Source organism: Fukomys damarensis, unplaced genomic scaffold (genome assembly GCF_012274545.1).
Source record: "Fukomys damarensis isolate Sample0158 unplaced genomic scaffold, DMR_v1.0_HiC HiC_scaffold_10, whole genome shotgun sequence".
In the NCBI taxonomy this organism is placed as follows: domain Eukaryota; kingdom Metazoa; phylum Chordata; class Mammalia; order Rodentia; family Bathyergidae; genus Fukomys; species Fukomys damarensis.
Window position 1 is genome coordinate 10,865,397 of NW_022900922.1, and position 27,226 is coordinate 10,892,622.

Here is a 27,226-nt window from a genome sequence, read left to right on the forward strand (position 1 = left end):
CTGGGTAGAAAGAATCAACATAGTGAAAATAGCCATACTACCAAAACTGCTATGCAGATTCAATGCGACGACAATTGAAATTCCAACACTATATTTCACAATACTAGAAAAAGGAATCCAAAATTTCATTTGGAACCATCAAAGTCCTAGAATAGCAAGAGCCATCCTAGGCAACAGAGACATGGCAGCGGGTATAACAATTCCCAATTTGAAACTATACTACAAAGCCACTGTGATAAAAACAGCATGGTACTCGCAAAGAAACAGACCTGAGGATCAGTGGAACAGATTGGAAGACACAAAAACAAATCCAAAGGCACACAGCTACCTCATCTTTGACAAAGGAGCTGACCATCCTCAGTGGAGGAAAGATAGCCTCTTCAATAAATGCTGTTGGAAAAACTGGATTTCAACCTGCCACAGATTAAAACTGGACCCTTATCTCTCACCATGCACTAAATTAAAATCCAAGTGGGTGAAAGATCTAAATATTAAAACAGAAACACTAAACTTACTGGAAGTTAGGCAGAACTCTGGAAGACATTGGTATAGGAAAAGACTTTATGAACAAATCCTCAGTAGCATGGGAACAAGCAGAAAGAATAAACAACTGCAATCTCATCTTATTAAAAAGCTTCTGCACTGCAAAAGAAAGCATCAACAGAACTAAGAGACAACCTACAATGTGGGAAAAAAATTTTACCAGCTGCTCCTCAGACAAAGGACTATTATCTAGAATATATAAAGAACTCAAAACAATCAGGCCACCCAAATATAAAGACCCAATTCAAAAATGGGCATCTGAAATGAACAGACATTTCACAGACAAAGAAGTAAAAGCAGCAAGTAAATATATGAAAAAATGTTCCACATCACTGGTCATTCGAGAGATGCAGATGAAAACAACACTGAGATTCCACCTCACCCCACAAAGAATGGCTGCAATCAAGAAATCAAACAATAAGAAGTGTTGGCAGGGTTGTGGGGAGAAAGGAACCCTCCTCCATTGTTGGTGGGAGTGCAGACTGGTGCAACCACTGTGGAAATCAATATGGAGATACCTCAAAGAGCTTGGACTGGAGGTTCCATTTGACCCAGCCATCCCTCGGCTGGGTATCTTTCCAAAAGAACTAAAAGAATCATATCACAGTGATGTATGTGCACCCATGTTTATAGCGGCACAGTTTGCAACAGCTAAAACTTGGAAACAGCCCATTTGTCCATCATTTGGAGACTGGATAAAGAAGATGTGGTTTTTCTATAAAATGGAGTATTACTCAGCCATAAACAATGAGAAATTAGATTCATTCATAGGAAAATGGATACATACTGAGGATATACTCCTAAGTGAAATAAATAAGTCACACATGTGTAAATACCGAATACTTTCTCTGGTGTGAATAATCTGCAATAATACACAAAATCCTAATAAGATTACTGACATTGTGAAATGGGAAGCAAGGGGCTAAAGGTGTAGGGAAGGTGGGATGGGTAGGAGAAGGGTAATAAGAGAAAAGGAAAAAATGTGAGAAAATGAAAAGACGGGAATAAAGTGTTCGTAAATGGGGCGGGGAGGAGGGGGTGAAGGGAGGCCAGGGACAAGGGGAAAAAATGAGAACCAAGACCTTGTAGAGGTACAAGCAGAGGCCAAGAGCACTGAGGATTCTGCGCTCTTAAGAGTCCCACACTGGGTCTAAGTTGTACTCACGCAACTCGAAGTGTTTCTAGTCTCCACAGGGAACGCGCGTGGACAGACACGGCACCACCTTCATAATGAACAGTTCTGCTGAAACGAAAAATTCCAATTTTAACATGTTTCTTTCATCTCTACTTCTCTCTCTCTCTCTCTCTCTCTCTCTCTCTCTCTCTCTCTTTCTCTCTCTTTGGTACCAGGCATCAAACTCAGGTCCTTGTGTTTGCAAGGCAGGCATTGGAACCACTGAGCTAAATCCCTGGCTTGTCTCTACTTTTCAAGTGAGTTATTCATGAAAGAAAAAAAGCAAAGCTGATGCGCTGTGATAAAGTTATTTCTTTTTTATATTAAAGCCCATCACAGGTTCAAAATCACCCTGGCCCATCCATTAGGGCCTGAGAGTTTCGGGTACATCAATGAGCAGTAACTAGAGTAGTGATTTTCAATCACAGCTGCATACAATAATCACGTGGATAGCTTTTAAAATTCTATGTCATGGCCTCATCAATGACCACTCACATATATCTGGAGTTAGGATCTTTTAAAACTCTGTACTTGGGTAAAATGTTCTAGGTAGATTTCTCCACAGCAGCACTATTTTAGGGGGCTGAGTCATTGTTTGTTACAAAGGGCTGTCCTGTGAATCACTGATGCTTTCAGAACTCTATCTTCCACTAAATCTCAGAGTTAGCCTCCCATGGGAAATGACAGATGGTGAAGTTAAATAAGTATCAAAATATTAATTGCATAAGGTAAGGATAGAGGAATTAAGCTTAAAATGCAATAGCCTTTAAGACACAAGAGCATAAATCTACATGTAAAATTATATATAATTATATATACCTTATATATCTATAATGAAGTACACGAAGAACTACCATTCAAATATTTTATATTTCAAAACTTCTAATGTAGTTTGAACTTTTCTTATTTACATAGAAATCTAATACTACTTTTAATTGAAATTTTAGAATATACATATAAAGACAAAAGGAAGCTAGGATTCTCTTTCCTACCAAAAGTATTTTTAGCTTTATCCTTATGTTCTTCCACTTTGAACTATTTCTATTTTTTTAAACTGTTTCAGTGGTAGATGCAGAGAATATGATGGCCCTGAGCTTCCTTCATTTCAATACACGGCACATACAGAACGTCAATGGTTGTCTAACTGTCTTCATCAACTATTTCAAACTAAAAACTGGCATCACGATGTCAAGATCCTAAACATAGCAAGAATCTCATCATAAATAACAGAAAGAACACTTAAGCTTATTTAGAAGTCACTCCATCGGGAAGAATGTTCCTATCCCGTGACAGGATCGTTCTCTTTCCCTTCAAAATATCTCAGGTATCAAATCAGAGATCATACAGACAATTGCTTCAAAGACCAACAAGTTATCAAATGACACAGACGAAGAAATGATTACTGTCAGGGAAGTCGCCTTTCCACAGGAACACTAAGAAGGGGAAAAGATTTTTCAAGAGACTGAGCAGATCCACCAGCTATCATCTTCGCAACCGACCTTCACTGGGGAAGTCAATGCAATGGGAGAGATGGTGCCGAAATTCAAGGGGCAGTCAGAGGCTATGAAAACACAAAAAGCTAACAGCTCTCTACTCACACAAGACTATTTCTGCAACTGTCTTACAAATACAGTTTTGCAAAAATGTCACAGCTACTGAAAAGAAAAAGCTACTGGGAAAAGGAAATAAGTTAAAAAGATGAGACACTGGCATCATTTGCTCGTGTTGTTGTTTTATCATTTTAATGCTTTGTTTGTTACTGTGCTGGGGATTGAACTCAAGGCCTTGGTAATGACCTACATTCCCCAGCCCTTTTTCTTTTCTTTTTTATGTTGAGAAAGGGTTATAATAGAGTTAGATGAGTTTCCCAGACTGGCTTCAAAGTTGTGATTCTCCTATCTCAGTTTCCCAATCTTGAGATTACAGCAGTTGTCTTTTGTTTTGGTTTGCTTTTCCCTTTTTTTTTTTTTTTCTGGAGTTTGTTTTATTGGGGTTTTTGTTGGTTTGTTTGTTTTTGCAGTACTGAGGATTGAGCCCAGGGCCTTCACACTGGGCTATGTAGCCCCTATCCCCCTGCTTTGTTTTTAATTTTTTGAGATAGTCTTGGTAAATTGCTCAGGTGGGCCAGGGATTTAGCTCAGAGGTTCTACCACTTGCCTTACAAGCTCAAGGTCACCAGTTCGATCCCTGGTTTAAAAAAATTGTTCGGGCCATCCTCAAATTTGTGATCCTCCTGCCCTGGCCTCCTGAGTAGCTGGGACAACAGATGTGCACCTGGTCACAGCTGGCTTTCATACCATTTCTAAGCAAAAAATTAAGAAAACTTCTACCTTGTAAGTAAAAAAAAAGTCAGTCACTATAATTTCACTGAACAGGAATTTTTAAAATACGCATATGTAATGACTAAGGGGTATGAGCTCATTGAACAGTACTTAGAATAATTTCAGGCTTCAAGCTGTGAGTTATGCCTCTGTAGCATACTGTCCTCCAATATAATACATCTCATTATGGAACTCATATTTCAAGCTGACCACATAAAAATGCCTAAAGAGGCCCTTTAAGGTTATTCTGTAATACTTACAAATTCTCCCTATTATATTATCAATTCAATTTCTCATAGCCATTATAATATGGTCGGCTGAAATAAAAGCAGTTAGCTATTTCTGTATTGGGCTATAAAATATAATTTAAGACTTATCTCAAATTGTCAAACCACTTGTTTTCTCTGTAAAAAGTAGGCACTTTGACAGATAGGATAATTCATCTTCAGAATCTGGAGCCTAGAAAAGACTACATTAGCATATTAATAAAAGCACAAAGTCTTACAGGCTTTTCACAGCCTGACAATATGGCGTTTATTTTTAATAAAATTTTATAGCATACACAATTTCAATTAGTGGACTTTCGTACAGAATCATAAAACAGAGGATTAATACAAGACTGGACGCTGTAGAGACCCTCTACTTTGCAAGGGAGTGCTCCCACATGGGGCACCTTTGCCAGAAGACATCACAGTTATGAGCTCACTATTTGCGCAGGGCACCAAGAAGTTGACAAGTCACTTTCTCGGTTCATTCTAAAGATGTCATTTCATTATACAAACTGGGGCAAGTTATTGAACTCTGCTCATGCTCTTCAAATGTAAATCAGGAATCATATTCACTGGGTTACTATGGGGATGAAAAGAACGCCAATCCATCTAGGCCACTTGGGAGAGTCCTCGCACCACTCAGATGAGCCTGATCAAGAGACCAACAAGGTTGGGTCAATCCTTCCACAAGGTTCCAAGAACTCAATAACGATTGCTTGAATTGAACTGACTGTTGCCAAGTCAGTATCATTCTGGACCATTTGCTATTCCATGGTATAATATGTCCTCCATTATAAAATGCTTGGGCAGCATGAGTAGATGAGGCGACTGGCCTTCAGTCCTAAATTGGCCATCTGAGGGCCAATCTCTTCCTATGGCTTCTGCTACAGATGGATCTCAGTATGGTCTCTCTCTCTCTCTCTGTCTCTGTCTCTGTCTCTGTCTCTCTCTCTCTCTCTCTCTCTCTCTCTCTCTGTCTCTCTCTCTCTGCCTCTCTCTCTCTTCTCTCTCTCTCTCTCCCCACACATACCTAATATTACTTCACACAGTTTCTACAGGACAAGGATCCAGCACTACCTAACTAGGTCTCTGTGAGGCTGCAATTCAGTTGTCACTGAAGCTTTTGATGAGGCTAGAGGGGCCACTTTTAAGATGTTTCAATCACATAGCTGTGAGCAGGAGTGTTAGGGTCAGAAATGTACAGCCACAACTACAACCACACTTAGGTCATTTTTGACAACCCAAATTAAAACAATTTATCTACCATTGGTCATTTCCTAGCCCCTACTCTCTAAATCTAGGTAATCCACTGAACTACTGTTGATCTTCATAGACTTTTCCAGCAGAGAGGACTACTCAGAGTTCTAATTCCTGAGTTCAAACACATTCTTCTTTCACTTTCTTCAAAAACCTCAATTTGATAGACTATTTTAAACACCTCCATCTATTATCATATTTAATGATGAGAAACTGGATGCTTTTCCACTAAGATCAGTATATGTCAAGGATATTACCATTAACCACTTCTATTCAGTATTGCATTGGGAGTTCTATTTCTGGCAATAAGGAAATTAAAATTATACAAACTGGGATAAAAGAAAGAAAATTCTTGGCAGACAACATGATTGTCACAATCACCCCAAAACTGTCAATAGCAACAATGAAAACTCCTCAAAGTAATCATCAATTACATAAAAATTACAGAATGCCAAGTTAATATACTAAATTTGACTGCCCTTATATATCAACAATAAACAAAAGATATTTTAAAACAATATTGCTTCTATGAGCACCAATAATCTAATTATGTATAAATATTTAGATAATAAAAACTTAAATACTAAGTATAGATCTAACAAATATGGACAAGATTTACATTAGGAAAATACAGAACTTTGTATATTCTATGTATATGTGATGGCAGATACCAAGGAAGATCTAAATAAATGGGAAGATAGTCCATATTCATGGATAGGAATAGTCAATATTGTCAAGATGACAGTTCTTTTGAACTTAGTATACAGTTTAAAAGTAATCTCAAACCAAACCCCAGAAAATTATTTTGTAAACTTTAACAAAATAATTGTAGACTTTATATGGAGAAGTGAAGAGTCCAAAATAGGCAATACAATAATAAAGAAAGACAAAACTGGAGGTTTGCTTGATCTAACCTCAAAAAACATTTTTTATGAAGCAAATTTATAAAGCTCTGTAATCACGGAAATGTGTGATTGGGAAAGGAATGAACAAATAGATCAATAAAAAAAGACAGGGTTCAGAAAGAGATTCACACAAATTTAGTCAAATGATCTCTGACAAAGGCACAAATGTAATTCAGTGAAAAGGGGATAGGCTTTTCAAAAACTGGACATTTCCTTGACCAAACAAAAAACCTGATTCGCTCCTAGTGGACAACTTCATCCTTGACCATTGTGGAACACACAAAATCTAGTATAAAAGCTTCCATCTAATTAGTAGCTGATGACAACGTCTTACAAGAGTAGTAGTGGTCCAACTATGTGCAGGAACATGAAGCATGGGTCTCTTTCTAAGCCATAATGAGAGAAATTCAATTCATTAAAATAAGCCCATCTCTTGCCTTATCAGTCACTTACACTTACAGCTTATTTAATCATCACAATATTGAAAGGGCATGGAGGTAAAAAGTACTGTCATGCACACATATAACATGGCTTTTCTCTACCGAATCATGTTCTGAAAGTCAGATGTAACATTTATTTGCAGATATTATCAGGAATAAAGTAGCAAGACACAGCAAATATATAACAAGAGGGACGTCTGCTAAGATGGGTGCAGGACAGCCCCTCTCTCTCCAAAAACTCTCCCACTTCTCTTCCATAAAAAACACAACACACTGAATGTGCTCCTTTACCTCCCATTTCATTTTTCCATATTTCTTACCTAATGCATCTTATCTCCATGTACATGGGGACATGTGGATTTATAAACACACACATTTATGTTTTCACAGTCATAAATCCCACCAGCATATAAACTCCTGAACAGAATACTCTTTGTCTCTTTGTATATTCTATAGAAGCCCAGCATCCAGAACTAGATTATTCCAGAGATTTTTACGGAATGAATAAAATTATGTATAAGCTATGTAAGAAACTTACTTTGAGCATAAAAATAATGCTTTACAATTCTCCCCTCATACTACTTTCCAAGGAAGAAATCCAAAATAATATTCCCCCAATTTATCCTTTTGTAAGTTTGTTAACTCAGTAGGAGTTTACCTCAATGGCTTAGTAGTTGACTAGTATGTGCAGGGCCTGTGTTCTAGCATCAGTACACTAAATTAATTAATTTAAAAGGACTTAATTCATTTAGTTCACATGCAATGCAGAAATGTATGTGCACATAAAGAAATACCTGTGTTGGTATTTTAGTGTATTCACACAACATTATAGGTGAAATTAATTATACGAAAATCAGAAACAACATTGAGAACAGAAGATACTGCCCATATACAATTATATCATGCTTCAGTAAAATTTGATAATCAAACTTCAAGACTCCAGAAGCAATAGAGAAAAACTATGTTGTATCTGGCAAATCCCTTACCAACTACCAGAACCTGTTTCTCCTTAATGTATCTCATTGTTTGCGAGGTCTAAGTAACAATATAGAAGTTTTTATTCCACAGTTAATACTCAAGACATCACTTCCTTTTGTCTCACTGCTCACAGCTGCCACAGACTGTATCTTTACCACTTTAATTTCTTAGACACATTATATTCGAAAAACTCAAGCGTACCATGCCCTTCTTGGAAAAAAATGCAAAGAAATTTAAAACAGTGACACTGTACTTCATCAGAATGTCAGAATCCAGTCCATAATGTATTTAATATGGGCAAGAAGTATGGGAAAGTATCTTTTAGCTTAATTAGCTTTGATAGGTCTCATTCTCTAACTCGGTTCTACTTAACTGAATGGTACACAGCTCTCAAGTCTAAGAGTCTGTACTAATATTCTTTATGGGAACAAATGTGTTACCACTTACACATGCACATCTCAACGTGAAGAGGTGCTTCAGGACTAACTGATCCACACCTAGAGTTCTAGGGCCCATTACAGAACTGCACTGTCAACAGCTCCAATTACAGTTATGTACAGTCAATACCTGTCAGGGAAATGAGGCGGGGAAGACTGACAAATCCATTTAGGAATGCAACAGTGACATTCAAAATATTCCTAACCTGCGCAGAAATAAATGTCACCACTGGCTATCTCCTTAATCATTTTTACTACTTCTCAAAACTATCACAAAGAGTTCAAAGGCAAAAGAAAATTTGACATGCTTGCCTGCAACTTCCCTAGCTTTCAAACCCGTTTTAAAAAATCTAATTTTTTTTGCTTTTTTTAAATGAGTCAAAATATATTTTAGGTCATTGTTATCTATTTTGCCCCCTAACAGACTCACATCAATACAGAAAGGCCACCTCCAGTCTGAGCTGACCTTTTCCTTTCCCAGTTCCCCAAGGGTCAGGCAATGGCTTTCAGTAAGAACAGAGGAAGGTTTTTAAATGTCTCTGTAATTATATTAACAAGGTTTGAAATAGCAAAGCATTCCACGAACTTAAAATTTAAGGAATTATTTCATCACTATGTGTAAATAATTACTTAATCTCACTATGCAATTAAAACAAACATACACCTCTTCTTTCTTCAGCAATGTCCCTAGGACCCCATACTATTTCTGACTTATTTTCTTCTTTTGGGGGGGCTACCAGGGATCAAACTCGGGGCCTTGCACTTGCCGCTAAGTTAAAACCCCAGCCCTCATTTTCTTAAGTCATGACCTGACCTGTATTTTAATCTAATATCACCCATGTGAACGTGCTATCAAAACAGACACAAACATGTATTTGTACTGTCACCATGACCTCATAAGAGTCTCAACATGTTTATTTAAATATGTGCTGACGTTAAGTTGATATGGAAATCATCAACATTAAACCAAGACTAGTATTTGGGGTAGAAGGGCAGGTTTAAACATGTATGCAACAGGAGAGACCTCCGAAAAACACTAAAACATGTTTGATATTTCCCGTAGCTTTTTCTACAGTCATAATTGGCTGCCCAAAGGGCTTTCTATGGTCTAGTTTGGCCTCTTATCCAGCAAAGTCTAGGCTCTCCCATACTTTCATCCACATGATCAAGATTCCTCAGTCTTTTGCATAACAGCTAGCTAACTGCTATAGTCTAAGGAATAATGATAACAACAACAGCCATTACAATAAATTTGTGGCTCTCTTCAGAAGCTTTGAATATTTTATGCACATTTTCTCATTTAATCTGTACAACAGCCTTGTGTAGGAGGAGCTGACATTTAAGCTACATTTTACCATGGGGAAAAGCAAAGTTTAAAGACACTAAGTCACCTGTATGAGTCACACAGGTAGTCTGTCTGACTCTACAGTCAATCAGCCTAACCATACATGTCTATGCTGTCTGCAGAAATGGCCAGAAGGGCTCCAGCGATCCATTGGTTCAGTCTCCCACTGAACAAATCAAGGAAGGAAGACTCGAAAGACAGTGATATAATCCCTGACAGCCCCCGAACTCCGTGTGAACACACTCCAGCACTGCACACAGCCACATCGTGGTCCTCCTTTGGTTTCCACAGCTTACCTCCATCCCTTTCTACTCAGCCACCACCCTTCTGTGTTCTTGCTGAGCCTCCCTTCTCCATGCACACCTGAAGAACTAGTGTTCTGCACGCGTATCAGCTCAGCTTCCTGCTCACCTAGTCTATCCCAGGGGACCTCAGCCTTTGGAAGCCAGCACTAGATTGCTGAACACACTCCCACAGCAGCAGCTCTTCCCTCTCTGTCAGAGTGATCATACAACGGATGCACCTTCCTTCAAATATTTCCATGCATTTGTGACTTGTACTCAACCCATCCTTTATCCACACCAAAGAAAAGCATATCCCAGGCTTCCTGCTTGTCATCCCGTAGCCCGTGTACCGACACTGTACCTGGCCCAATTTCCCGTCTGATGTCCCATGGACCTTCTATGCTACCTACACACAGTTTAATCCCACCTTTCATAGCAATATGTGCCTGCCGTCCTTAGTGCCACTGAAGTTCCTAGAGCCAGGACATCATGCTGCTCTGCCCGTGACAAATTCTCCCACAGTCCACATCTTTATTTTTACTTGAATGCCTCTGGCTCAGGTAGTCTTCTCTATTCTGAGGGTATTTTTGGAGTTAAGGTTCTTACCTTTTGTGACATGAAATACTGCAACATCACTCTTCTAATCGGTTCCCCTGACTCTGACCTGCCCTAGAGCCCCCGTTGTCTTTTTTCTGGTTGAAGAAGGAATACCGGGATTGAACTTTTTTTTTTTTTCTTGAGACAGGGTCTCACTAAGTTGCCCAGATTGGCCCCCAACTTGAGATCTTCCTGCCTCAGTCTCCTAGAGTGCTGGGATGACAGATGTGTGCACCCACGTGGGGCCTCGTACCTATCGCAGCTATGATCACCCCAGCCACCTCAGAAGAAAAGCCGGCCCAAGGAACATCGACACAACTGTCCAAAGCCCTCTCTCATTTCTGCCTCTCCTCCAGTCCCTGCCACATCCTTCTGCTATTCCCATCCCTTCTGCTGCCTCTGATGTTCATCCTGCTGTTTGAAATGAATTCCTCAAGACAAGCGCTGCTTGATATCCTCCTCGTCTTTATATAAGACCTTTTACCACCATCAACATCTTCTTCCTAACTCACTAAGTGTAGTACATTTAGCCTAGGGAATTTCCGAGACTGTGCACTGCTCTTTACCAGGAGCTAGGTCCTCCCAGAAGAAGAAGCCTGAATACCAGGTCTCAGAGTGACTTTTCCTGAGCTCACTACATAATTATGAATTTTCTAGATGCTCCTTATGCCTTTTTAATTAACTTACCATAATAATTCTTTATTAAACAGCTACCCAAGCATCCATATTAATAATATGAAAAAAGGCCACTAAAAGATTTAAAGACATAAAAAGCCCATCCAAAGCCTTCTCTCACTATGATCTCCTTCACGGATGTATTCAACTTTGCGATTCAGCAGCATCAAATCACCCTAAGTATTTTTATAATTTCATAATATTTGTGCATTTCCTCCCAGTGGATACAGACTACTTTCATCTTGTCTCAGTGCCACATAATATTAGCAGAAGAGAGAAACTGTATCACATAAAATATGAGGGAGAGCAGTAAAATTCATCATGTGTCAATAAAAGGGGGGTGCAGTAAAAAGCCCCGAAATTTTGTATAATTTGAGAACTCTTGACCCTAAAACTGAATTTGAGATTAAAGTTTTTAGGAAGATAATCAAAATTAATGGACATTTAATAACATTTAAGTAGATGTGTTCACTCCTCCCACTCAGTTTATTTTGCTTAGTGCATCTGAATGTATTATAGTTATATAAACGTTTTCAATTCCTCTCCTACTGGCAGGTAAGAAAAACGTAAGAATAAACATTTCCAAGCAGGGCAAGAAATGGGTCACCTCAGGAGACAGATGAACGCCCACAGTCCACTCTACACGATGCTAAGGCCCTGTGTTCTTAGTTAAGAAAATGTATAGCAGGGCAAATTAAAAATGTGCCAACCACATAAACGCCAGCACGACATGCTAGGCGCAGGTACCAACCTCCGCTGCTCTTCGCCGTGTTCTCCCGAAGGGACGGTGAGACACTCATCCATGTGCCCATGCAGCAACCTCAGGACATCGCCACCAATCAGATACCCTGTAGAGACAAAAAGTCATTTATATCAACATCGTCCCGGTTAGGTGTTGGCGGCCAGACAAACCATCTGGCCCAATATTCTACTTTCACAGGCAGAATTCCAGCGAGGCATAAGCATCTGGCCAGCGTTACAGAGGTGTCCAGTGTTGGCTGGCACCTCTGAGCACTCTTACTAGTGATTTCCCTGACCTCGGCCAGGTAAAGACCTCCATCAAACAAACATGTGCAGGATCAGATCTGAAACCGTGTAAGTGAGAACAGCCGGGACGAAGGCAGATACGGTCCTGGGACCTCTGCTGCATCACACAGCTCTAGGGCAGGAACCTGGAAAATAGAAATGCAACAGCAGCCTACTGGAGCAATCCCGAGACCGAAAAATTATAGAGCAAGCAGCCCGGAGAAAGCTAATGCAGGAAGCTGACAAATGAGCTCAAGTTGACGACAGCATAAAAACAAGGCAACATAAATCTCAGCACAAGCTTCACGAGGAAAGAGCAATTTCAACAAGAATCTTCATATCATGTATCTGCATGAGAGAATATTTAGACAGAGAAGACCTCTGCCTGACCACTAGCTCATTATTACACTTCCAAAGATAAACATCCACCGTGCATCCAGGCCGAGTAATGAGTGCATCCAGGCCGAGTAATGAGTGCGTCGTTACCTTGGGCTGCTTCACTTCCTGAGCTGATAGGGGCCACGCTCCAAAGAGTCTGCTGGAAGGCTGCGTCCACATGCAAACTGCCATTGCCGTAGGACAAGTGCTGCAGCAAGAGGCAAGAGGAGGCACCACTGATAAGTCCCAGAATGTGATCACAACACTGAAGATTTACAACGGTCTGCTTAGAGCGAGCTCACCTCCACAGATGAAGAGCTAAAGACTCAGCAAAGCGTGGTGGCGCATGCCTGCAATCCCTACACTCTGGGGATTGCAAGTTCAAGCCCAGCCTGGGCAACTCAGCAACTTAAGGGAGACCCTGTCTTAAAAATAAAAATTAGTACATGGGCTCAGGGATAATCTCAACGTGAAGACCCTAGGTTCCATCCACAGTGCCACAGCAACCACACACGTGTGCACACAAACTAAAGGACTAGTAGTAGTAAAAAATAATAAAAGTTCCCCTTTGATCCTAGGTATATTTTTCAGCTCCGTTCTAGAAATTACTAACTTAGATTGTTCATCAGAAAACAGACAAGAAATACCCTAAATCAATTTGTCTTTTAAAAAAGAGATCACTTTTGTATTAAGACTTGTTGGACAACACAGTGGTACAGACAGTAGGAAGTTAAAATTGTATGGAAATTTTCTTCGCAGCACACTGCACCACTTTATGGGCAAAGACGTAGATGAATGCACTTTTGAACCAGTGCCTTCAGTTTATGGAGTCCTTTAGGAACTGTTATCTGCAATTTGACATAATAACCACTAGGTGGCACTATTTCCCAACAGCTATGAGAAAGCAGGTAATAAATTTGCTCCAAAGCTCAGATTTTCCTTAAAATTTTCAGAGTCTTCTTCTTAAAAATAGAAATATTTTAAAACAATATCATATTTAACATCTCTGAGACATAATGTGGGAGTTTATCAAATGTTAACCAAGAACAAAAGTATAAGTACAGTCAAATGACTTGCCTATATTACTAACCACTATTTGACCACCTTTACAATTCTATTTTATTTTTCCCCCATTTAGTTCACTGGTACATTTAAAGCAAATAACACAGTTACATTTATCATCGGGATCTTGTACCTTTACATGGTATGTCTTGGTTCTTATGTTTCCCCCATAGCCCTGCCCTCCCTCCAACTTTAACACTATGGAGAAATCACAACTTGCTTTCCTGGAATCTTCCCAAAAAACATCAGCAACATCTCTGCAGTGTTTTGGCAACACCTTCCCAATGCTAGTGACAGAGTGGGCTTTTAAAGATTTTAATCATACCAGCAATTTCCTAGGATTCTGACCATCCCACTAAGCTCAAGGCCAGTCACAGCTTCAAGCAGACACCTTACGTGTAACCCACTGACCTAGAAACCCTCAGGGGCTCTTTACTTAAGTAGACGGTTCAGAAGTCCTCAGCGAGAACAGGTCTTTGCTTCTCTTTCTCTTAAAAAAAAAAGAAGAAACTCCTGACGTTGTGACATATGCCTAATTATATCAGTAATTTTTCCAAATCAATAAAAGTGTACCTGGTGAGGTATGAGATTTAAGAACCACTTGCTCTTATACCTGTCATTAACCTGCAATGGTTGTCTTATTTGTTGTTATGATTTGATCTACAATGTCCCCTAGAAAGCTCATGTGTCCAGGAGTAGGATTTTTGAATCAAAAACAGAAATTGGGTTTGATTCAGCTGTAGGGATACCCTCCCAAAAGAGTTAAAGAATTGATTATAATGATATATCCACCCCCATGTTTTTAGCAGAATAATTCATAATAGTTAAAGTATGGAAGCAGCCTATATCCCCGTCAATAGGGGAGTAAAAACAATGCATTTGCACACAACAAAGTACTATTCAGCCAATAAGAAGGATAAATTTGAATCATTTGGAGGAAAATGGATGAGTCTGGAGATCATAATGCTAAGTTAAAAAAAAAACAGACATAGAAGAATATTGAATAATTTCTCTTACATGAGAAACCCAAGATATAAATACCTTAAAGAGCAAAATAAGAGAGAAATGATAGAGAACAGGGAGGCAGCCTTTGGGGGGCGGGGAAGCAGGACCTGGAAGGGGTATGCTCCAGGACAAAGCCTGTAGGAGCACTCTTGTTTCCTTCCTCCCCCACCCACCTCACCCCACTGTCTCCCTCTCCCTCCCTGCCTCCCTCCCTCCCTACTTCCTGTTCTGTTTCCAAGTTGCCACAGAATGAGCAGCAATCACTGCCACAGTCTTCCCCCTGGGTCCAACAGGCCGTGGACTAAAACCTTGGAAACCGTGAGCCAAAATAAGCCTTATCTGTTGACATTGCTGGGTGTTTAGTCACAGCAATGACAAAGAAACAAATACTCTGTGTACAACCTCCTCTTCACCTGAGCCACCATTCTTATGCACAATCCCAACCAAGATTGCTTCAGGGAACTTTGATTTTGTTTTTTTGGTTTTTGTTTTTTTTTTGTTTTTTTTTAGGGAAGTTTGATTTCTTTTCCAACACGTTAAAATCCTTTGTCTATGAATTAACCATATCCTACCTAATGCCACAAACAAGCAAGATATATTGTCTTTCACGGCAATTATCACCAAGTAATTATTTGGTGTAGTTTTCTTTCTTTTTCTGTGCTATCTGACACAGGTTCACAACAGTGTCCCTAATCCTAAACAGGGTTATTCAATAAACAAGTATGTAGAGCAGAGAACCAAACCTTTAAAATCAAAACAGCATGGCCAGGGATTTGGCTCAGTGGTTCGGTGGCCTGCCTTACAAGCACAAGGACCCCAGTTCAATCCCCAGTTCAAAAAAAAAAAAAGAAGAAAATCAAAACAGCATAAGTTTTAGAAGCAGACCACCTGATTAACGTGCACAAGGCCCAGGGATTAATCCCCAACACTGAAAATAAAGGCATGAGATTTTTAAAAATATTTTAAAGTAATTCTACAAATATTCCTATTTCCATTCTTAATGAAAAAAGAGCATGTGTATGTGTTTATGATACAAATTTTTATCAAACAAATTTTTATCAAACTAAAGATAATTTTTAAATACTAATATTTTTGGTTTTGAAACCAAGTAAAAGCCCATGCGATATGATGATAATTATTTGTTAATTCATCATGGATTCACAGAATGTACTATGTATAAAATATTGGGCTAAGTATTAATAGAATGCATTCTCTACCCCGAGGGTACTTGTAATCCTGTGGGAAGGCACAATACAGACACCAAATGCCATGCACAGTATGTAAAATCTGCAGAGAACACTTCTGCCGGTGTTCTGGAGCAAACTCACCATACAGGGCCTTGTGGGAAGCACTGTGGAATTTCCACATGGGAGGTGGGTTTCTCAGGGGACGCGGGCTTTGAGGGAGCAAGTGGCATCCCCTGGCCTGGGCCTTGCCTTTTAAAGACACTGTCTCCAAATAAGTTTAAGCACCCATTAGATGTGGACACGAATAATAACAATGCTAATGTGTTGAGTGTACATATTTAAAACACAAAGAAGCTTTTGTGTTACGCCACTTTAGGGATTTTCATTTTTTAGAAACTGTCACTGGCAGCAGGCTAGGCCTGCCCAGCCCAGCTGTCAAACAAGATCTGCCAAGGGGAAGGTAGAAGTTGCACCCACAGGAGCAGAAACATTCCAGACAGCAGAGCCTCCCCTTTGGCGCTTGGGTACATTCTCAGAAGTGAGCACCTATCCGCCTGCAGACAAATGCTGCTCCCAGATCACGGACCAGGTATTTTAGGCAGCGAATGGCTAAGGCTTTAGAAAAGTAACAAAGAGGTAGAGAAATTGAAGTGCAATTTTCAAATTATACCTCAGCCTAAAGACAAATCATACATAACAATCACAGAAAGTCACCTAAGTAAAGTCTGTTCCTCAAAATAAAATATCCCCTGAGCATAAAAAGTTTGGATGCTTCTATGTAATTCTGCTGCTTAAACAGCAAAAAGAAATCAGAGGAAGAGGAAAGCCAGACCTGTGTTATTAAATATTCAGAACGGAGTAACAGCTTCAAGTGCCAAAACAAAGGTGAGGTGTCCTTAAAGCAAAAATAGATGTTGGCAGAGATTGAAAGCAAGGTCTGACTTAGGCTGAAAAATGTAACCACCCTAGAATACATACAATAACATGGCAGGATCAGGGCTTCAGGCAGCCACCACTCCCCAAGCTCACTTTCAATCACCTGTCAGTGCTTTCCGGATTTATAAAGCACATGAATCATCTGAGGATCTTGTCAAAATTGTTGATTCAAATTTCGAAGGAATAAAGTAAGACCAGCTGGTCCAATAACTTTTTTGTATGATAAGATATGATATAATACAAGCATACTTTCTCAGAAACAGAAATTACATTCTAAGTCACCCCCAGGAATTCTAAAGCCGATGCCTATAGATGTATACATGGATAGTTTTAGTTTCCTTGTAACTCTCTATATTTGTTTTATACCTTTTAAAACATTATTATGACGTTAGGTCAAAAAGCTTTGTCAGATCACCAGAGGTCCATGACCACAAAATGCTTAGGAATCTCTGAACCTTTATTCGATGCTTCATCATTTATGTCCCTCTCATTACAGGTCAGGCACTTAGGCTCCGGGGACCAGCATTCTGAGTAAATTATCATCCAAGGACAGGAAACACAAGTAAACAAGTCATATGACCCTCAGGCTTCGGTGTTTTCTCCTGAAAGAGAAAAACTAAATGAGGGGCATAGAGATAGATGCTCTTTCCAAATGTAAGAGTCTATGATTTCATCGTCGGAGCCACAGGGCAATAACAACAAAGGCTCAAAGTAAATGAATCAAAACTGAATTAGTGGGCCAAAGGGTATAGCTCAGCGGAAGAACATACTTAGCATGCAGGAGGCTCTGGGTTCAAACCTTCTCACCCTCGCCCCAAGAAGAATCTGTCGGTATAATAAAACACTTGCACATACTTATGGCCACTATCTTTTATCACTGCTTTTATACAACTTGAGGCAATTCACCGTCCATTATGCAATTAAAATATCTTTCTATTTATCAAAAATTCCAAGGTGGATAGGAGGAATGGAGAATGGCCTCTATTAACAGCTTCCTTTCTTTCCGTAGAGTAAAAGATTCTGTTTTTCTCACTTATGTTTAAGCAGCTGTCTGTCAAGCAATACTTTTAGGGACCATAAAAACATTTCTTGTCTATAGGCAACCTGACCAATGGAAAATCAATAGGAAATCAGCAACCTGATCCACAGCCTGGAAATTTTTGTGCATGGGCATGGGATGACTCTACATCTAACATGCGAAAAAATGTTTTGCAGGCCTTATTAGTAGTAATACCCATGTGTCCTGTGTTCTATACTTTAAATTGTACATTTCTCTTATACTTAAACTGCTTGGCTAAAGCCCTCTTCCAAAGACAAAATTCCCAAAAGAAGTAAAAAAGAAGTTGTTTTCCTTCTGGCTATTCCTGAAAAGATGATTAAGATATCCTTGCATGTTAGAATATAAAACAGCAAAAACTAGAAAATACAGTATTTTGGTGAGTAGTTTACAAATATTTTTAAGATTAAATTCTTAATCCTTGGAAATCCTGTCTTGATGTTCAGACATACGCCCTCTTCTGTCCATAAGCCACCTTCGCAGAGCATGGGGTGAAAAAAAATCAATCCTTAAATCAGTTTTAATCAATTTAGCATTCCAATGTTCTATATTAACAGAATTTCAAATGTACAATTAAATAGATTAACCTGAGTTTAGCCATCACTGATCATAAAGGAAAAATAGCGTATCAGCTAACAGATGTCAGTGATTATTGAGGAGTTGTAGCCAATGAATTGCTATGTTTATTTTTAACTAATTTGCTTGCAAACCACAACATTAAAACATTTTAAAACCACTCAGCATTTTCTCAGAATATAAACCTTATTTTCACATATCTTTATTTAATATCTCCTGTAATATTTGCCTCTCTCTTTCCTAACTTTGTCTTCTTCTGATTAAATATACACAGTTTCTTTAAGTACTCCCATCGATAAAATTCTTCCAGGTAACTAATGATAGTAACTAGTGGTGCAAGAGCTAAGCACCTTGCTGCACTTGAAACATTTAATCCTAACACCCCTACAAGTTAAGTTCTCTATTTTCTCCATCCTCTAGATGGGTCATGAGGTTACATGTGTGGCCAGGCTCACAGTTGCCAACTTGGTACTAACGAATGAAGTCATATGGGTACGACCTAGCTGAAGTTACCTGGGGTTCAGTGTGTGGATTGTGCCAGCTGCCTCCATTTCAAAGTCCTTTCACTACATCACTTCTTGCCCTTATTTCCTAAGTCTTTATCACTGAGTGTCCCACATAAGTCCATGGTACTCTATCTATACCCTACTCATCAATCACAGCAGAAACCTGTGACAATCATGAGCCATTTGTCACTCAGAGGAACTTCCTTCAGCATCCCTGATCTATAGCACAATGAGTGTTTACTGCCTCATGATATCCTCATACACTTACATGTGTATGATGTGTGCTATGGCTTGGATCTTAATTACCCCTCAAAGGCTTATGTGTTGAAGGCTTGGGTCCCAGTTGATGGCACTGCTGGGAGGTGGTGGAGGACTGGGGGCCTGGTTAGAAGGGATTCAAGTCATTGGTTGTGTATCCCTGAAAGGGACATTAAGACCTCAGTCCCTTCTTCTCTGTCTCTCTCTACTTCCTGGGCATCAGGCAAAAAACAGCTTTGCTCTCCCATGGACCCCTTGCCATGTGGATCTCTCTCAACCAAGACCCAAATGGAGCCAACTGATAGTGAAATCTGAGCCCATGAGCTGAAATAAACCTTCCTTTGGAATTGCTTCTTTTGGAATTGCTTATCTTAGCTATGTTGTCATAGTGACAGAAAGCTGACTGACATGGTTTGTTTCCTCCAATAATTCTTCCAAGTCAGAAACGGTGTGCTGTGCCCTCAGTCTTTCCCGTTGTTCCTGTTACTGCATGTGCTGGGTTCCAGGAGCTATGAACACTGCCTTCACTACCAAACGAAAGTGAAGTTTTAACAAAAGAAGGGCTCTTTTGTAGCTCGGTCTAGAAAGTTATGGAGGAAAGAGAACTTAACTAACTGAAATTTAAGTTGAAAGTTGTGATTTTCTTAACTAATAAGGAGTTTATCTCCAAAGTTAATAGGTGAGCCTTGTGTACCATTATTATTACTATCAATAAAGCACTATTGTACAGGGCTTTGTAATTTAAAGCATATTCACATCCTTGATCTCATCGCTTCCTAACAGGCATCTTGGCATCACCATTAGCATCAACCCCACTTCACAAGTGAGAAGCTATAGGGAGTTACATGATTTGATCAGGTGGTCAGCTATTAAAGTGATATTAGAAGTTCCTACCTGTGTGAGGTTCCTAGTTTTCTAGTACTTCACTGTGTAATAATACAATCTTGGCCAATAAACTCTGCTAAATAGTGGAAGGGATAAGTTGTACAATATCAAAATACGTGTAGAATTTATATACTCAAAAGTCTGCATGAATTATTTCTACTCAATTGGATTCCAAGAACAACTACAATTCAAAAAGCACATCTCCTGATCCAAAATACGTCAACGTCTCAAAGCAGCACAGGCAACATAGCAAGGGATTAATACATGCTTATTGAATCAGCGGCACATCTGGGTTTCCCAGAAATCCGCATGGTGACTGTTTCCACTTACATCAACTGGGAAATGGAAAAAGAGAAATGCTTCAGGCCTCCCGATGCCTATGCAACAGCAGGCACGCCACGGAAGTTAATAGTTCTTGTCAGTTACATGAGGCACTGTTACACCTCCTCCCTGTCTTTATCACTGCCTCTTTCCACAAGGTGAGTGAAAGAAAGCCAAAATCTCCCCAGAAATGCGTGAAAGCTGAAGCTAAAGCTACTGGCAAATCAAACCTCACTCAAAACATCCCCAGACCTCCATATTTCCATGTTTAGGGAGCAAATAGGTACCAGTCGCTTACTTACTCCTAATCAGTCACACACAAGTTTGATTCATGGCAAATCAATTCGTGGCAAACGCTCCACCTTTGATTTGTGTTTCAATCATCAACCACATAAATATCACATCTGCAATGTGTACATGCACGTTCATGTAAAGCTCATATCATCTCATACTGTGTTTAACTACTTTCTCAGCCTTAAAATAAAAAGAGGTATTTTATACTGGTATCCTTCGTGCTTCCACAGATTTCAATCTTCTATGGCCTTGTGCATAGTAGTATTCTTTAATCAAATCACAGTTTACTAAATAAATTAAAATATATTGAATGACTAAACACATTTTCCCATTTTCAGCTACTACTTCTCTTAGAAATAATTCAATGTCAATGATAGACAAACTGTTTTTATTGCATCTATTTCTCCTTAACATAGTGTTTCCCACTTGCTTGAAATTACTTTTATAAATCTCAAAAGAGGTAATCACATCACTAACATGACCTTTACACTGAGCACAAAATAAAGACCTTGAAATGTGGAATTCCTGATTAGACTTCATTCGCATTCTATTAATAACAGAATTATCAACAGGCACTATCAATGTCACGAACACACATGGAAGGTCAGTAGGGGAGCCGGCCTCACCAGAGCTGCTAAGTCACATTTGCACATTTATTCTCCTGTATGAGGAGTTATTTATAATTCGCCACATACAGACGCAGGTGTATTTATAAGCACTTTTTCTAGATAATTTGCAGCATAAACTGTAAAGAGGTCACTGCAATGACCTTTCATTTACCATAGCACCAACCCCATGGCCCTTGGCGCTTTCCATACTTACCAAGTACCTTTCAGAGGACACGCTAACCAAGATGAGGTCATCGCCAACCCGTACTTTCTCTCCTTCAGATCGTTGCTTAGAGGCAGGATGTATAGTCCACCAACAAGCCTCACCTGCCGAGTGACAGAAGCGTGAATCACATAAGTGCACTGTACCTTAAAGCTCATTTTATTTTTCAATGTTTCCACTCACAGGATTTCCATGCAAATTAATCTCTTAAACCACAAAAATGAAAAGAACTTACCTTAGAATAAGACACAATTAAATGCAAAGTTTCTTCTCATAGAAATAGGTATCTGCCCATAGAAATTTGGTATCTGCCCCCCTAAGAAGCGCTTTGAAAGGACATTTATGTATACTAATGTAAGAACGAACCCACCAGTCATGCAAAACTGATTTCATTCTGTATGCAATCATGTGTGATTACTCTCATCACAAGGCTCTCCGAAAAATACCTAATTTGTTGACACTTGGTCTTCAAAAGGAGTTGAGCTTTGTGATGTGAGAATTTCTTTAAATCTCAGTACTTTTGGGGGGATGCTGATTCAAAAAGGATGCAAAGTTGTTGGAATCTAAAATTTTATCATCCTGTCCTTTTTATTTATTTTTTTGCCTGTTTTTTTTTAACAGTGGTAGCTTCCATTCATCTAAGAGCCAGTAGAAGAAATTCTTAATACAAAAAGATTTGGACATATATTAAATAATTTCTTCTACCACAAGTCAAGCATAAACACGAACCACGGGTTCATTCTCCATCTGTCAGTACTTTTATGTAAGCAGATGCAAACAATTCTGTAATATGTTCCCAATTACTTTTAAAATCTAAATCTAAGGTTTACAAAACAATGGCAATGGTGTTCTACCAATATCTATTATCTAGTAATTACCACTCTGTTTTCTTATCCAGTTTTATTACTTTTCTCTAACTCATTTCTATTTCTTGACTAATCCCATGATGTCAGAATGTGTTTCAGAACAGCAGGGATGCTGCAAGTTTTGTTCACTGGGGTTTTCCCAGCTCAACTAGCATACTGGAGGCACCCAATAAAAATTAATTTTGCATGAACAAATCCATGAATCATCCAGTAATATTTCTTCAGCATCTTACAGTCAATATGTAATCTGTGCCTTGTGCTGATTTTTTTACACAAACCAATCTTATTTGCCCATTACCAGACAGAATTCCTTATCTTCACACAGCCAATCCACATTTCCAGGGTTAAAAGTATTTTGCGTTCATTCACCCAAATATTTAGTGTCTGGTCTATCTGCCAATCGTAGATTATGTAGCTGGACATACGTCAAGAAGCGAGATGGAAAAAAATCATCCACCTTGTAAGCTTAGTTTAGACAAGTATATTAGGACATATATAATTTTTAAAATCTATAATTCAGAAGAAATAGAGATCTTTGGGATAAAGACAGTAGTAGCATAAGGGAATCACAAAGGAGGGAGAGGGACTGTCTTCTAATGTTGCCCCTTATGTAATCATCTCAGCACATAAAATCCAAGTTCTAGATCATGTTTTATACTTCTTTTGAAAACCAAATTTAAGATCTGCTTTTTAGCTGTGTACTAAAATACATTAAGTCAAATGAGAAAACTAAAAAAACCAGCAAAAATATAGAGTAACTGAGCCAATAAAAAAATAAAATAAAGATCAGAATAACACATTTATCTTTCTGATGCTAAGGACTCTCAAAATTACATACGGAAAATATATCCGATCAGAATTTAATTCAGTCAGTATAAATTTATCTTTATCCAATTTATGGATTTTGAAAATTTGAAGACTGTGAGGAAGCATTTTTCATTTATTTTTACATGACACACAAAAATGTAAAAATTATACATATCAACGGGGTACCACATGATACCCAGAGATACATGTGACACATGCCCATAATGTACAATGTTCAATCATGTTAAAGATTTTTATCTCAAACATTTACCATTTAAGTGAAAACATTTAGATTTTTTATTTTACCTTATTGAGATAAACATACTAACTGCTACAGTCACCCTACCATAGCAGAAAAATATTTTTTTTAAGGGTCAAGGGGTGAGGGAACAGCCTCATCCCTCCCTTGAAAGGAAGAACTTAATAAAATCTGGATTACTTCCTTTTAGTCTTTCTACCTAACTATTCTTTAATTACAGAAGTCTTCCACGCCCAATGTGAAGACAAGACAAACTGTCAGAGTTATATGAACATAAAGTCCTCAGAAAAAGAAGAAGAATACAAATGAAGTTTGGATTGCCCTATTTTGATTTTCCAGAAGCAGCTATGTTTCAATATACACATTTATTTTTGGTTTTAAAACATGTCTATGTACACAAATACGCAGCACAATATCTGAGGGCAGAGAAAGAAGGAGACTTTCAGGTTGTGCCTTTTTGTTTGAATGCTGAGATTACAAATGTCACATTTTCATTGTCAAAATATTGCTAAGATGAAAGATGAGAGACACGAGGTAATACTTCACAAACTAATCAGTGCGCGCTAACATGTTTCAAACCAAGTCAATCAAGTTCTGGTTTTGTTCTCTAAATATACCACAATAACAGGGCTTGAAGACTAGTTTGAACATCGAAGTAATTAAATGAGAACAACCAGTACAAAATATGTGTATGAGGTAGAGCGAAAGAAGACAGTGAACGCGTAATATTTCCAAACCACAGTAGAAGACAGAGTCATTGCATCCCAACACGCTCCCCCTCACGTCAAACACATCCTGGCCTTCTTGCCACTTTCTGAAGCAGTTCTGGAACTCATCTTTCCACAACTGTGCGGTTGCGGCTGGCTGCCTACGTCTTCTGAACTAACTCCAAACGTTTATCTTTCGTGGTCATTTTGACTTTGAGAAGTTCTACAATGCCGGGCCTGGAGTAAGGCGAACAGGGACGCGCCATCATGTTTCTAATTGACAGAAATTGCTGCAAATGTTTTGGATTCAGGACAAGGAAGCAGCCACAAAAGGCATATGGAGGATTTCCGGGCTGCTTCAGAAAGTGGCTGAAGATCAGATGAGCGGGTTCCAAGTGAGGGGGGATATTTTGAGGGTTATGACTGGCAACACGGCTTTTATCTCATAAATTTATATTTAAACACACACCGAATTTTTTGACCAGGCTGTGTATTTCCTCCTTCTACTTGGAGAAAGTAATTTCTCTTCCATTTCCCTGCCCATAAAAATACATGTCTAATGCGTCTTTGATCGTGTATCATAACATCCGTCCTCCCGCCCAGTCCCAGCCACACTGTCCCTGAAAACAGCTTTACCGTGGTGCAAGGCTCTCTCACCTGTGCTGTCCTCTTGCAAACCCACATCAAAAGCCAGCTTATCAGTTGAAGACCGGGAGGTGGACAGACAGCACAGATACTGAAAACACAGAAATCAGCAGTTGTCACTAAACATTGGTAGTCACAGCCGAGTCTTACTCTGACAAGTAATTTGACATCCGTCTATCTCTGCTGATTAGTCTTTTTCTGACAATCTGGATGCTTCTGCACAAAGCCAGGCTTTTAAATTCCTGCGCAGAACAGCACTTACACAGCGCGCATCAGAAGCGACAGTCTAAAGGAAACACCCCCACCCCCCAATAAAAGACTCAGGAAATGTGCTCCGTCAGTGTCAGAAGACAAGTAACCGGGATGGCTCTGTGTACCTCTCACTTCATGTGATATTCATGATTACCAGCCAGAGCGCGACGTGATCTGACAGACCGAAATCTGCTCCAAACAGAAATTTGAAAACTCTTCTCTTTCATCTTCTGGTTTGGTTTTCATTTAAGAAAATCTTTCTTTGAAATACTTCCAGAATTGAAGTACTCCCCTTGGTGTAAACAATGGCAGCCTCATAGTGTGTTTACACGTAATGCATCTCTATCAGAGTAATCAAACTTTCACTACACCATTATTTCCTCTGTCCTCACAACCTTAAAGTGTATGTGTCTGTACGTATATATACACACACAAATACATGTATTTAACTGGGTATCACCATGCAGTTCAAGCTACCTTGAACTCAATATGTAGCCCAGCCTGGCCTCAAACTCCCTGTGATCCTCCTGCCTCAGCCTTCTGAGCATTAGAATTATAGAAATGGGTCTCCATGCCCAGCTTCTAACTGTATATTCTCGGACATAAAGTTCAGGATCATTTGTCAGGCTAACTTCCCTTTCCCCACTGCAACTTCAAACACCTTGTTAAGTGTTACAATAATGACGACACAAAAAGGAATGTGGTATGAGCTTAAAATATACTACCATCTTCCTGAAGCAAGAGCACTGCCAGTAAGCACAGGGCCCTGAAAAGAGGACCCAGAGACAATTCTGGGGCCTGAGCAAGCCCAGGCCACTCTAGTCTAATGCAAAGGAAATTAAATGATCACTGCAAAGCCTATGGAATTGCTATTCAGATACAAGGCCCACCCAGCTAAGCGCACATCCATGAATGTGAGAAGGCAGGGGCTGAGCTGATGGAAGGCAGATAGGCTTGCAAAGCAGGAGGAAGTCAGTGCCGGGAAGTATAGAAAATCAAAGTGACGTGGAGACTGATTCAGCCTCTTGACTACAAAGTGCTGGCTCTCAAAGCTCCAAAAAAAGAGGCTTCAAGAGTCTGCAGACCTGTCTTCAGCCGGTGCAGGATGTGAATATGACCTTCAGACAGGCATTCCAAGGGACTTAAAGATTTTTCTCAACTGTTTAAACGCCTATCTTTGGGGCAGAGTGAAAACTTTATAATGTTCAAACTTCTCAAGCAAAAACAAAAGGTAATGACTATTAAAATCCTATTTACGTTCCTCAGTAATATTGCAGAAGAGGCAGTATCACCACTCATGCATTCTTCTAGTCTTCGCAGCAACACTAAAGTACTTACTACAGTTATTCTATTAAATGTTAATTAAGTTCCACAGAGACAAGAACTTGGTCTTATTCCGTACTATATTCAGGATCTCTGACACTGCCCACAGCAGATACTCAATAATATTTTCAGAATGGATGACATTTTCAGACACAAATGCAGGCTCACAGAGGTTGAGTAAGGTAATTCCAGGCTGCCTACATGCAGTAAAGCAATACTAAACTCTACCAAGACATTAAGTCCACTTTCTTAACTATTCTAAGAGGAATTTTCAGACTAGAGTTTTGAATGCTATCAAAAAAAAAAAGAATTCTTTCTATGAGATGATGATAATTGTTCTACACCATTTTAAAAATATTTCTCTTATATCCAGACACTCTATTAAAGTAAACTACGGTATTTCTAGTCAGCAAAGACTTTTAGAACAATGTTAGATAGAAACGGCAGATAAAACATTTTCTTGTTTTGGTTTATTTGTTGATTTTAGGTAATTTTGTCAAGAATGGCTTGATAATTGTGGCGTTGGCTATTGATATCTTAATAATCTATCACTAAGTAAAGAATAATATTTAGTTTTCTAACCTGACATTTAAAATTAAATTATTACACCAATATCCATGATGTAGATTAAAAGTTTGTGCATGCTTGAGCTTGGTATTGAGGATGTTTAAATCTTTATACAATGCTACAATTTGTGTCTAGATGCCCCCCACCCAAAGCCTCATGTGGTCACAGCTGGGGCTTTTCAGAGGTGGTGGATATGGAGTGTGTAATGCTGGGATCAAGAATGTGTGATTACTAAATTAGTCCACTGATTGGT

The 27,226-nt window shown here is 39.1% G+C and overlaps 1 protein-coding gene across 1 annotated transcript in view; it reads right to left on the reverse strand.

The window, feature by feature from the left end:
* Ryr2 (ryanodine receptor 2) overlaps positions 1-27,226 on the reverse strand; it is a 409,294-nt gene that overhangs the window by 314,287 nt on the left and 67,781 nt on the right. Inside the window, exons 7-11 of the mRNA XM_033761774.1 lie at positions 24,844-24,922; positions 21,539-21,651; positions 12,738-12,837; positions 11,977-12,073; positions 1,709-1,786 (exon numbers count right to left, since the gene is read on the reverse strand). Coding sequence (XP_033617665.1) covers positions 1,709-1,786; positions 11,977-12,073; positions 12,738-12,837; positions 21,539-21,651; positions 24,844-24,922 — 467 coding nt within the window. The remainder of the gene's footprint in view (positions 1-1,708; positions 1,787-11,976; positions 12,074-12,737; positions 12,838-21,538; positions 21,652-24,843; positions 24,923-27,226) is intronic.